This window comes from Scyliorhinus torazame, chromosome 14, assembly GCF_047496885.1.
Source record: "Scyliorhinus torazame isolate Kashiwa2021f chromosome 14, sScyTor2.1, whole genome shotgun sequence".
NCBI classification, from domain to species: domain Eukaryota; kingdom Metazoa; phylum Chordata; class Chondrichthyes; order Carcharhiniformes; family Scyliorhinidae; genus Scyliorhinus; species Scyliorhinus torazame.
Window position 1 is genome coordinate 44,862,885 of NC_092720.1, and position 13,306 is coordinate 44,876,190.

Sequence of the window (13,306 nt, forward strand, 5' to 3'; positions counted from 1 at the left end):
TCATTGAAGCCTACTCGTGACAATAAGCGATTTTCATTTCATTTCATTTCATTTCATGGCTAAGGGCGTCGGCGGCATTGCCCGGGCGCTGGCTGACCTGGAGCCTGTTTCCCGAGTTTTAAAACCACAACTGAAACACACCACCGGTAGTTCTCCTCATGGAAGCGGGGCATCACGGACGTCCAGGAGAATACTCTGTCAGGCTTGCCAATGGCATTTTCTGTACGTGCGGAGTAGAATGCATTCACTCCACAGTAGAGGCACTGAAGCATTGTATTCTGTCGGGCATCGGAACGGAGAATCCCGCCCAAGGTTTCTCCGGGTGCGCCTGTTTCCTCTCACGGTCCAAAGATGTGCAGGCTCGGTGGGGTTACGGGGATAGGGCAGGGCATTAGGGCTAGGTAGAGTGCTCTTTCAGAGGGACTCATAGTCATAGAATTTACAGTGCAGAAGGAGGCCATTCAGCCCATCAGGTCTGCACCGGTTCTTGGAAAGAGCACCCTACCCAAGCCCACACCTTCTCCCTATCCCCATAACCCAGTAACCCCACCCAACACTAAAGGCAATTTTGGACACAAAGGGCAATTTATCATGGCCAATCCGCCTAACCTGCACATCTTTGGACTGTGGGAGGAAACCGGAGCACCCGATGAAAACCCACGCACACACGGGGAGAATGCGCAGACAGTGACCCAAGCCGGGAATCGAACTTAGGACCCTGGAGGTGTGAAGCAATTGCGCTAACCACTATGCTACCGTGGTATGGACTGAAATATCTTGAAAAGTCCAAGCTATATGCACAAACCTAAAAAAAAAGCAGTGAAAACAGTCACAAAAATCTTCTGTAAGCCCTCACCAAACTCTAGAAAATGCCTGCCAACTCAGCCTGCCTTTGCTCCTGCCTCCTTTTATCCCACGTTTGGATGTCAAAATGGCAGAAATGGAGTGGTTGCCTTCGAGTTGGTCTTCTGCTGAACTAAAAATCCTATGGGTAATGCAAAACCCCGATCAATTGGTGTGCAAATAAATAAAATTAGCTTCCTAATTGTTGCCAGGCGCACATCTGGCTCATGTTCCCGACCAAAATCTTGCGCGAATGCGCGATGATGTCGGGATGTGCGCCCGCGTCCTCTTGAGCAATTTTCTGCACTCACGGATCAGACACCCTTCCAAACGTTGGCCGTATAATTCTGACCATGATTGGGGTCTCTGAGGAACTAACTTCTACATAGATTAATGCAAAGTTCCTCCACACAAGTAAACATGGCTTGGCCATCCTTCTAGAATTTAAAGATTGCACTGAAAATTATGAATCATAAGATGTGAAAATGTATACAATAATGTAACAGCATAGAAAAAGGTCAACATCACAATATAACCATTTGGCCAATGTGCTGGTTCTCTAGTTTCCCAGTAAAGGGGTACTTACTATTCAACACTTAAAATAAAGGAATTTGTTTATAATGAGAACGTGTAGCTGTTTCATTTATTCCCAGCTGATTGCTGTACATAATCTGTTGTGGTTTGACACTCTATTAATCTAACTGATAACCTCCTACTGGCTTGACCAGACTAGCTCTCTACCACATGGAGATGGTGCTCACTGGCTTGTGCACTCTAACTATCTCAGTAGCTGTGTTCTGTGAGAGAAAGAGAGTCTTAATGCCCTGTGGGCTTTATAGTGGTGGTGTTCTGTCTGGTGATTAGTTGTTCTGTGTTGTGTGCGTTCATTGGTTATCCTGTATGTCAATCCCTGCTTGTCTGCATCTCATTATATACATAAGTGGATATTATGACAGTAACAGCATAGGAAAAGGGCAACATCACAATATAACCATTTGGCCAATGTGCTGATTCTCTGGTTTCCCAGTAAAGAGGTACTTACTATTCAACACTTAAAATAAAGGAATTTGTTTATAATGAGAACGTGTAGCTGTTTCATTTATTCCCAGTTCACACTGGCAACCACATTTTGACACCAAGCTAAGTTTGCATTTTGAGGGTTGCACAAATATAGCCTATATTTCCTGTGGGCAGCTCATTTGAATATTTATTCATCAGTGCTGGTGTCCATTTGGGATCTAGCCTTCCGGGGAAGCATAGGCTGGAATCATGTCAGCCGCACAAAGGCAACTTGGAGACAGGAGGGGATTAATTTTAGAAACTCTTATGGCAGGACAGCTCCCATTCCAACTTCATATGATTTTGCTGGAGGTGGGACGAAACCGGCATCAACCACCCGCCCATATTAGCAGCAGATAGATCCTTTCGTGCCCGGAGGCTGGCAGCTGTCTTGAGGTGACCTCCCGCTGTCAGGCCTTGTGATCAGCGCTCCTTCCTTGGTCCCCACTTCGTGGATGGGGTGTTAGATTACCACAGCTGTGACTGCTGGGCACCATGTGGAGGGATACCCTCTCCACAATGATGGCCTGGTAGCTGTGGAGTTTAGAAATGGAATCATTTTTTACTGTCTTCAGAGGGTGTCTTCAACTTGCGGTGTCCTCACAGCCTCCCACCAGCAGGGTCAGCTCCTGCCTCTTCTGGCATGGCTTCCGGACATCCAGAGCCTCGGGTACTGCTATTGGTTCACCCACCTGCACAGCGCATCCTCATTTGATGTGGTTCCTGGAGGTAGCCTCTTAATTGGTACCTTCTGGCAAAAATTGCACTGTCAGGCTTCCCTCAAAAACCATCAGCATTTGGAAATGCTCCCTACAACTGATGAAAAGCCAAAGGCAGTAAAGTCCCGACAATAGAGTTTGGGTAGCAGGTCAAAACCTGTTGCAGAAGTTGGGAAATCACGCTATTCCTCTAGCGGACCAGCAAGTTGGGTCTTGAGAGGGTATGTCATGTTGGAGATGGTCGGAGTTTTGCTTCTGGGCTCTGAAGGCATGCCAAAGAATCAAACTCAAAATCCGCTGGGGCTTTTGTTATGAGGTATTCAACACTTTATGCAGATATTCAATTCCTAATACAACTGGGCAGATTGTGCATGGGGAATTCTCCACCCATTTCTACTGCCATTTTGAAATTGGGGTACTATGACAAACATAAGTCTACCGTTTAGATATTTAAGCAGCATGGCACCTGGTTCAGGGGACAGGCTGCTCACCATTTAATTGCCAAGCTTAAAGTGGCATCAGGTGAACCATTACCTTGGCCAAGCTCCACTCTTGATTTCCAATAGCTGTTTGCCTATACCTCCGGTGCTGTGAAATGATTTCCTTCCCCATTTTCTCAGTAATTTTGTAGCTTATGGAGAAAATTTCAGAAAGCAGGTTGGAAAAAGTACTTTATTAAATACGATCAAAATAATCCCAGTTTGGAGTGAAATTCCATGCTGATGCCTTTTAGAACATAGAACATAAAACATTAAAGCGCACTACAGGCGCTTCGGCCCTCGATGTTGCGCCGACCTGTGAAACCACTCTAAAGCCCATCTACACTATTCCCTTATCGTCCATATGTCTATCCAATTACCATTTGAATGCCCTTAGTGTTGCCGAGTCCACTAGTGTTGCAGGCAGGCATTCCACGCCCATACTACACTCTGAGTAAAGAACCTACCTCTGCCATCTGTCTTATATCTATCTCCCCTCAATTTAAAGCTATGTCCCCTCGTGCTAGACATCACCATCGAGGAAAAAGGCTCTCACTGTCCACCCTATCCAATCCTCTGATCATCTTGTATGCCTCAATTAAGTCACCTCTTAACCTTCTTCACTCTAACAAAAACAGCCTCAAGTCCCTCAGCCGTTCCTAATAAGATCTTCCCTCCATACCAGGCAACATCCTGGTAAATCTCCTCTGCACCCTTTCCAATGCTTCCACATCCTTCCCATAATGCGCCGACCAGAATTGCACGCAATACTCCAAATGCGGCCGCACCAGTGTTTTGTACAGCTGCACCATGACCTCATGGCTCCGAAACTCAATCCCTCTACCAATAAAAGCTAACACACCGTATGCCTTCTTAACAGCCGCTCAACCTGGGTGGCAACTTTCAGGGATCTATGTACATGGACACCGAGATCTCTCTGCTCATCCACACTGCCAAGAATTTAAAGTTCCATCATTAGCAGAGGTGACCCTAAAACTCTCCCTGATTTGTGGCAATGGAGTAAATGAATGATTAAAATGGAGAAGCGCTATTACCCTCCAATCAGCAACTTTAACATCTTTGGTTTTGGTCGTGGACGAGGCTCCTATAGATTTTAACCTGTTTTGTGCAGGGTGACAGCTCGGCCGATTAATCCTGTCCAGAAATCAGTGTTGGCCGATAGTGTTCTGAACTCCTCACCCCCATCCAATTGTTCGATCCGTAGGGCAATCTGTCTCCCTGCACTCCTTGCTGCCAGCAGCCTTCATCTGATATTGGCAGGCGGTTTCTGAGCCACTGACCTTTGTACTTCGGTACTGACCAGCTGCCTATTCTCACAGGACATAGCCGAGCCAGCAACCAGTGGAATTCAAATGAGATCCAGCTAAAAATTCTTGTATAATGCAGGGCAGGAAGGATGATTTAAGCAAAGCTTTCCGGGATGCTTAACTGATCTAATACACTTGAAGTTCAATGAATTGTGTGCTGGAATCTTATTCATGCATATTACCCCGATTCCAGAAATATATACGAGATGACTAAAAGTTGCCTGGGTCAACATGTCGCTCGGCATATTTTTAAGACATATTACAAGAACAGCACAACCTGACATCCAGAGGTTAATCTTCCGGAAAAATGGGTGGTCATCAGATGAACCTCTGCCCATCCAGTTTCCCTTTTCAGTTTATAGTTTAGTGCTTGTGCACGTCTGTTGAGTCAGAGGATCCAGAGTGATGATTGTAACGTCCTCTTCCAGATTCCTCCTCGTTCTCTTCAGTTTGTAATCAATGAAGGTGTGCAGGCCTCTTAGCAGAAAGATCCCAGCAATCAGGGCGTAGAGACTCCCATAAATCAGGAACTGAAGAGTAAATTAGATAAATATTGTTTACAAATCAATAAAACACCATGGAGATAAGCGAGAGAAATAGGGAAACACTGCTATGAATAATCATATTCTTTTCAATATGATTAGAGAATTCATGATAGTTACTTAAAGGAGAGGACAGATTTGTGCTATGAAATTGTCATCTGTTAACTGGGTTGGCTCCGTCCATTAATGCCATTGGTTGGATTAACCTGGAATTAATTGGAACCTTGAACTATTAAAATAAATCATTCAATACTCTGTTCACTGCTATGAAATAGATACGATTTATTACAGTGTTGATTATGATCTCTTTTAGATCAGATCAATTGAGGGGGAAAAATCCATTGCTTCACAAAAGCTCTGAGGCTTTACAAAAGTGTGGAGTTGATCAATTCTACATTAACCTTACAATGGATTAATTTGTCTCTCTCGAGTACATTACTTTTCCCATCTCTTGATTGAACAATTTCTTTGTTAATAAAGATGCAGTTCTATAAGCTAGTCAGGTGGAATCATTGTCTGTGTATGCATCACTACAATCCTTACACAGTGTCTGAACTTGGATTTTTATCCATTGAAAAAGAAAAGAAAATGTTAATCTAAGGCTGGAATTTCAAGCAGAGGAAGTGGCCCTGTACCCAGGCTGAAAGGTCAGGAGCGAGTCTAGTTAGCTGAGTTGACCTGCAACAATTAATGTGGTTGGGCTGTTAATGGATCAAGACAGGACATCTGTTCCCCCCCCACCGCCCCCAACCCCCGTCAGGAAGGAAGTTCCACCTCTGAGAACTGCCAATCAAATGGTGGGCAGCTCCCGAGTCCCAGCAGCTGGGACTGGTAGCTACTCCTGGGAGCATGGACAATCCTCAGCAAAGAGAAATCATGTTGCCAGACATGCAGGTATGTCCTGAGCCTTGTCAAGGCCGGGCTGGCAGGCCCTGGTGAGAGTGGTGGGGTGGCGGGTGGGTGGAGAGGCTGGATTCAGCAGGAAGGTGGGGTGAACTATCTTGGGGGAGGGTCCCTGAACAGGAAGGACCCCCTCAGCCCACCAAATGGCCGGTAGCTTTTACCTCAGTGAGTTCAAGGGCAGGTGGGCTGCCCGATGCCTCTACCACCCTGGAGGTGGGTAGGCAATGGACTTTGGGCATTCTGCCACCACTGTGGCACCCAATCAGCCTGACAGTTCCGCTTTTTTAAAAGTCAGGCTTTCTGATCTGAACCTCTGACTGTTTAATGTCGGCAACTTGAGAACCCCATTTAAAACGCCAAGCTCCCCCTTCCCCCTCCCATCCCCAGTGTTTGGCATTATCTGTAATTCTCTTTCCCAGACCTTGCTTAAAACTGAGAAGGTTCTGATAACCGACAGAGGTTTTTAAGAGGATGAGAAGTTTTGATATTCCCTCTGGCACGAGAGTCAATAGCGAGAGGTCATCAAATCAAAATCATTGACAAACGACATAGGGGGAAGCTGAGGGGATTCTTTTTCACACATAGAGTTGTTGCGACCTGGAATGGTCTACCTGAATAGATGATGCAAGTTTCTTCTAGAAATAACTTCAAAAATGAATCTGACAAATAATTGAAGGTGAAGAGCTTATCGGGTTACAGATAAATGCGGGGATCGGTGATGAAGCATGATGGTTCTTTCAAAGATCTAGCACAGATATGATGGGCTGAATGGACTCCATCTGTGCATTAGAAGTGTTCAACCTGCCATTGATAAAGAATATGATCAATTCATCGGGGCTTTGTTGTGGAAAAGTTAATGACAGTGTTATAAGAAGGTTACCTGGGTAACAATGTCCAGCCCCAAACCTCTTGAATCGACTACAATAATAGTCAGGATAGTCTGTAGTATTAGTGCCATGCAGTTGTTTACACCAAACATTAAGGCATAACGTTCCATGCAAAGGTTAGATGCAATATGGAATCTGAGAATCAAAAAAGAAGAATTATTATGCACTGTGCAGAATTGAACTTTGTCAAAGTGTTCTGTTCAAAAAAAATCCAAAAATATTTGAAGTTGATCAAAAATTAGATTTTACTAAAAATTAGATTTGAGTAATGAAATTCCTAATTATCGGGCAGGATCTCCCAGCCACATTGTGCCTGAAAGGCAGCGCGGTGCGACGAAACGCGACGGGTACATGCCGGGCGATCCCTCTTCTGGGATCTACCCGGATTGCCATGCCTCGCGAGATCTGACGTGATCTTGCGAGATGACGCGATGTGAATCCCACCCCTTGTGGGCAGGGTCACGTTTTAGCAAAAATACACACTCCGCTGATCTACCCAAGAAGTTGGATCTAACCCCCTTGGCTTGGAGATATCGGGTGAGTGCTGTTTAGTGCTGATACCAGACAGAATGGCAATTGTGGGGTCTCCAAGGGGATCGGAAACCTCCAGATGGTTTCCTTCCGGGCAGGATGGCACCCTGGCACTGCCAGCCTGGCACAGCCACCTGCATGCCAGCCTGGCATTTTCAAAGTGCCCAGGTAGCACTGCCAGTGCCCGACTGGCATTTTTCCCATAACGGGGATTGGCCGTGGGGGTGCTGGATCCCCTCATAGGAGAGTTGGGGCTTGTGGGGATGTTTGGGCTTGCGTTGGTGGGTTGTAAGATTGGGATGCCATTTTATACTGCACTGAGGAGTTCCGGCGAGCGGAGCTCCTCAGTGCAAAAAACGAGTATAAGTACAGCCTCAGCTGCCCGATCCCCGCTGAGGTCCCCAAAAGGCTGTCGATAGCGTGGTGTTTCTTGGTGCTCGGGCGCCGGGAACACCCGGCTAATCGCGCTACGGGACTCTGTTCCCATTCGAGTAGATCACGCCTATCATGCTTGTGAGTTCCTACAAGTTTAATGGATGTACAGAAGGACTTTGTTATATAGACAATAGATAATGAGGATTTTATGTGCATTCTGACCAAAATAGAGAACTCACTGTGAAGCGAGTTGGAAATATTTTAATTTAAATATTAAAAGCAATTATACATAAGTAAAAACAAGCTGTACAATAAAATGTTAACTATTGACTGCAGTTTGAAACAATGGCCAGGGGGTCAATTCACCAGAAAAGAAAGCAGGGTGGATTTTCATCTTCACTGCCAGGGAAAAGCACAGAGAGGAAAATTTACTAAGGAGGTTTGCAGACACCTCACAGAACCCATTGCAGTCTTATTTGTTTTTGAATTGAGTCTCCTGAGAAGATTGTCAGCACTAGCTCTCTCCATACAGCCTAGCTCAGCTTAATGTAACCCGCACCAAAGGAGGTGATGGTGCCTGTACTATTGTGACTGATTGTACAGGTGTAAGGACATTTGTAACACTTCTGTAACTTATTCTAACATATTGCATATTAAAATTTCCAAGAGATCCCTCCCAATGAGTTCATATATTTTAAACTTGACTGCAAAGGTAAGAATAGTGCAGCATGGGTGCCAAGTCATGAGGAGGGAAGAAATTCTTGTTACTTATACAACTACGAGCACTGGGTTCTGAACAATGAGGCCAAAAATGGGTTGGTAGGAAAAGATATAGAAAGCTCAGCAGCACTCACGTGGTTATAGTAATGAGCAGCATGTATGAGGCTTTGAATACCATGTAACCAGCATAGCAAACCCAAATGTTATCTGTATTGCCCATGATGAATATCGCAGCACTGCTAACTCCTGAGAAGATTCCCAGTGCTAGTTCGCCCCACACAGCCCAGTCCAGCTTAATGTAACCCACACCAAAGGAGGTGATGGCACCTATACACAGTGAAGAAAAAAACCAAATCAAATCTCCAACCACTACTGCACTGCAATTACTGAGGTGCACTTTAAATATATAGGTTAAATCATGTTACAAACAGTCGAACAGCTGCATTAAGTATTTGTCCATTATATTGTCCAGAATAATTTCTAACCATTAAGATTTTGTTTCAGACCATGACCTTGTAGGAAGTTTCTGCTATTATCCTTCAAAACCCTATGATTGTCCATATCTAGAGTGCTCAGAGATGGTGTCTTAACTTGCAATGAATGGAAAATATGGTTTGAATTTGGAATAACTTGATTCCTATCCAGTCCTAATCCTACAGCTGCAGACAGAATGGGATGAATGGCCTCCTTCTGCACCATAACGATTCTGAGATTCTGTGACAATAGAATAGCTTGCTTTATTAAATACAATTGTAGTTGCATCTTAATGCTGAAAAGTTTAAATCCATTATATTATCTGGCCCATTAAAAATTGTGCAGCAAATGTACCACACACAACCAAAACCCAGTCTCTAACCTTCCTTGATAGACAAGTATTGATATTTGCACCAAACATTCAAACCTGCATTTGACCTATGTTCCTACTCCAAACCTAACCATTCTCACCCATAAGCTAGGATGTCTAGAATTTGTGACCATCTTTAGGCATTTGTTTTTCTTTCGCCAAAATTGGGCCGCCGCCTGAACATATACCTCTCCTTTACAATTATTGAGTTGATCCTTAACAATGTGGTTCCTGGTTGCTACCAACTATTGTTCCAGCAACTGGGCTGCATGCTATAGGAAAGAATTACAATTTTATTATAGTTTTGTGTGTTCAGGGACGCCCCTTCCTTCCTACAGAGTACAGGGGATTTTGCTGGCTGGAGCAGCAACATCAGGGAGAAGCCAAACATTGTGGAGTGAGATGCACCAGGGAGGAGGTTTGGAGAGAACCTAACCATTATTCCTTGAGATTTAAAAGCATTGCCATCACTGAATCCCTCACTATCAACATGCCAGGGGCTACCTTTGACCAGAAAATGAAATGAATTAGCTATACAAATACTGTGGCTACAAGAGCAAGTCAGAGACTAGGAATCCTGCAGCAAGTAATGTTGTGTTGGGTGTTCTGGATCCGTGGAACACATACAGGTCACCAACACTTGAAATAGTGCAACACTATTTTATTGAATCATTAACTGTTTAACATACTCTGACTGTGGGTTAACACGATACTAGCTTTAACTAAAGAACTTTGCCTTATCCTAACCAGTCGATGCACTCAGCACATGGTGAATGTCTGTGTTGCAGGCTGTGAGCTCTGTCCTCCTAGCTAGCTGCAGCTCGAATGAGCGGGAACTCTGATGCCCCCTGTCTTTATAGTGCGTGTGCTCTTACTGATGATTGGCTGCGGTGTTGTGTGTGTTGATTGGTCCCACTTTGTGTCCATCAGTGTGTGTCTGCACCATGATATACTGGTGTATATTATGACAAGTAACTCACCTCCTGACTCCCCAAAGCTCGTCCACAATCTACAAGGCACAAATCAGGAGTGTAATGGAATACTCTCCACTTGTCTGGAGGAGTATAACTCCAACAACACTCAAGAAGTTTCACACCATCCACGAAAAAGCAGCCCGCTTGATTGGCACCACATTCACAAACATCACTGCCTCCACCAGTAATGCACATCGGCAGCATCTCCAAGATGCACTGCAGGAAGTCACCAAGGTTTCTTCGACAGCAGCTTCCAAACCTACAACCACTAGCATCTAGAAGGACAAGGACAGCAGATGCAAGCGAACTCCAGCCACTCAACCATCCTGACTTGGAAATATATCATTGTTCCTTCACCGTTGCTGGGTCAAAATCCTGCAACTCCCTTCCTAACAGCACTGTGGGTGTACTGCACCACGTGGACTGTGGCAGCACAAGGAGGCAGCCTTCTCAAGGACAATTAGGGATGGGTAATATATACTGACCCAGCCAGCAATGACCATAGCCCAAGTAGGGACTGATGGCTCTATCACCAATATTGGGGTGCACAGAACACCAAGTGCCCTTTAAAAGTTCTTTGTCAAACCCTCCATTGTGTAGTACTTTTTCATGGTGTCTAGTTGTATTCACTGACTAGATAAATATTCTATCTGACAGGATAGAAAATGCATTATTTATTTAATCGGTTTTAAAACATCCTCCCTAAGGTCAGCAAGAAACAAGATTAGCTTCTCAGTATCTAACAAAATTCTGAGACCCAACAAAACTTCCATTCATTTCTCCTGCTGCATGGAACACAATAATGTTTCTGAAGGTGTGTCTCTCAGATGTGTATACCGTCATATATTATTATATTACAGTAACATGTTTTAAGGTCATAGAGATTCAGAAAGATAGCATACTTTTCATTGGAGAAATTAAATGACTTTAAGATAATTTTTAAAATATCAAAGAGGTGATTATTAACCAATACCTCAGTGTTAGACATAACAATTCGGTATCAAATGGACCAGAGGTCAATGTTGTGTTAAAAAATTTGTTTAATGATGGTAGGGAACTACCTTTGATTTGCAATGTAGCTAGGTATGTTATTGAGTAATTTCATACATGAAAGAATCTATTTATGTTGTAGTCTTGGAAGGAAGGTGTTTTCTATTGTAAACAGACACCTGGTATTTAGAGTATGATTAGTTTGTTAGTATGGGTAAAATATCTTATGTGTCCTTCTGTGGCTTTAGTTTATGGAGGGATGTGTCAGTGTTCAGTGGAATTTTAATATAGGTGGGGATTTATCTGTGTTGTTTGGTTTCTGTGTGTGTGAAGGTCTATCCTTGTTCTCTGCCAATTTTCTCCCTCATAGTATTCTGTAAGCTCTCTGGCAGTTTTAAGGCCATTGCCGTCCAGTCCGCTCTTATCTCTTTGGAGACTTTGCTCAAGATCTATTTCTTTGAACAGACATTTTTCCACCTGTCATAATGTCTTATTCTTTCATTCAGTGCCAATTTGTGTCTGCTTATTATGAGGCACTGTAGGTTATTTTAGAGCAAGGATCAGTGTTCTCTTTGAATTTCAGTGTGAGTGGAGAGCTCTCTCTTCTGTATGATGGTCTTATCAAATTGAATATAAATGCACACAATGTTGCGAAGATTAGTCATAGGCCAGAAGTTTGGGAAATGTTTAGAAATCTGCAAAGGATGACAAAAAGGAGGGAAAAATTAGGATATGAGAAAAAAACTAACAAAGAAATATAAAAACAGACCGTAAGACCTTCAACAAATGTATAAAAAGGAATAGAGTAGCTATAATTTAAAAAAACGATGCATAGAAATTTGGGAATTAATTGGAAAAGAGGAAATGTTGGAGACTTTGAACAGGTATTTTATATCTGTCTTCAAGTTGGAAGATTAGTGGGGCAGCACGGTGGCACAGTGGTTAGCATTGCTGCCTCACAGCGCCGAGGTCCCAGGTTCGATCCCGACTCCGGGTTACTGACCCTGTGGAGTTTGCACATTCTCCCTGTGTTTGCGTGGGTTTTGCCCCCACAACCCATAGATGTGCAGGGGAGGTCAATTGCCACACTAAATTGCCCCTTAATTGGAAAAATGAATTGGGTACTCTAAATTTATAATTTAAAAAAATAGTTGAGAGATTAGAAAATCCTAACCACAGTAGGAAATCAAAGTGGAAAAGGAAAGGAGGAACTTGAAACAATCACTGCCTGTAGAGAAAGAAAACTTCCAGGGAAAACTAACGGGGCTAAAGGCTCCCCGGACCTGGGAGCTAGCATGCTTGGGTCTTTATAGAAGTGGCTGTAGAGAGTGTGGATAAATTGGGCGGGATTTTCCACGCAATCCGCTGCAGATTGGGATCTTTTGGTCCTGCCGTTGTTAACAGGGTTTCCAGTTGAGCTTTGCACAGGTGAAGGAGACACGTCCTGAGTGAGTGAGACCCATCCAGAGTGGGAATTGGAACTTGGTAATTTGGTGCAGTGGGGTAATTCGGTGCAGATTGGGAGAAGGTGCTTTTTCCCGACCGTTTTGTTCTATTTCTTCTGGCCTGTAACTGTTAACCTGCAGGGAGAGAACCAGAGAGCATCCTGGGAAGGTAATTGATTTTTATTTTATTTTTATTACCTTTTCAAATTGTGTGTGTGTGTGTGTGGTGGGGGGGGGGGGGGGGGGGGGGGGGACTGAACTGACATCACAGTAAAGCTGTGACCTGATTGGCTGGTTGGAAATCTGTTAAATTTGGAAAAAAAAATATTGCAAAACAAATCTAATTGATTAACTAGATAGTGGAGTAACTAAACCTGAGGGCAGTGATCGGTATTTAACAGTAAAAATCATCTAGTGTCAGGGCCATATAGTTAATTGTAACTCAATCTAACAATAATTCAAGTGTTTATTTTAAATTAATTAATTAGTGCTTAAATGTCACTCAGCAGGGTGCAGTGCTCCAACTGTGAGATGTGGCAGATCTGTGATGCTTCCAGCGTTCCGGTCGACTACAACTGCAGCAAGTGTAACCAATGGCAGCTCCTCACAGACCTTGTGGTTCGGTTGGAGCAGCAATTGGATGCACTTAGGAGCATGCAGGTGGCAG

At 43.9% G+C, this 13,306-nt stretch overlaps 1 protein-coding gene across 1 annotated transcript in view; it reads right to left on the reverse strand.

Annotated features, from left to right (window-relative positions):
* Positions 1–3,322: 3,322 nt before the first annotated feature.
* Positions 3,323–13,306, reverse strand: part of LOC140389290 (thiamine transporter 2-like) — a 30,214-nt gene continuing 20,230 nt past the window's right edge. Inside the window, exons 3-5 of the mRNA XM_072473469.1 lie at positions 8,521–8,713; positions 6,754–6,895; positions 3,323–4,958 (exon numbers count right to left, since the gene is read on the reverse strand). Of these exons, the coding sequence (XP_072329570.1) occupies positions 4,785–4,958; positions 6,754–6,895; positions 8,521–8,713 (509 nt within the window). The 3' untranslated portion in view covers positions 3,323–4,784. The remainder of the gene's footprint in view (positions 4,959–6,753; positions 6,896–8,520; positions 8,714–13,306) is intronic.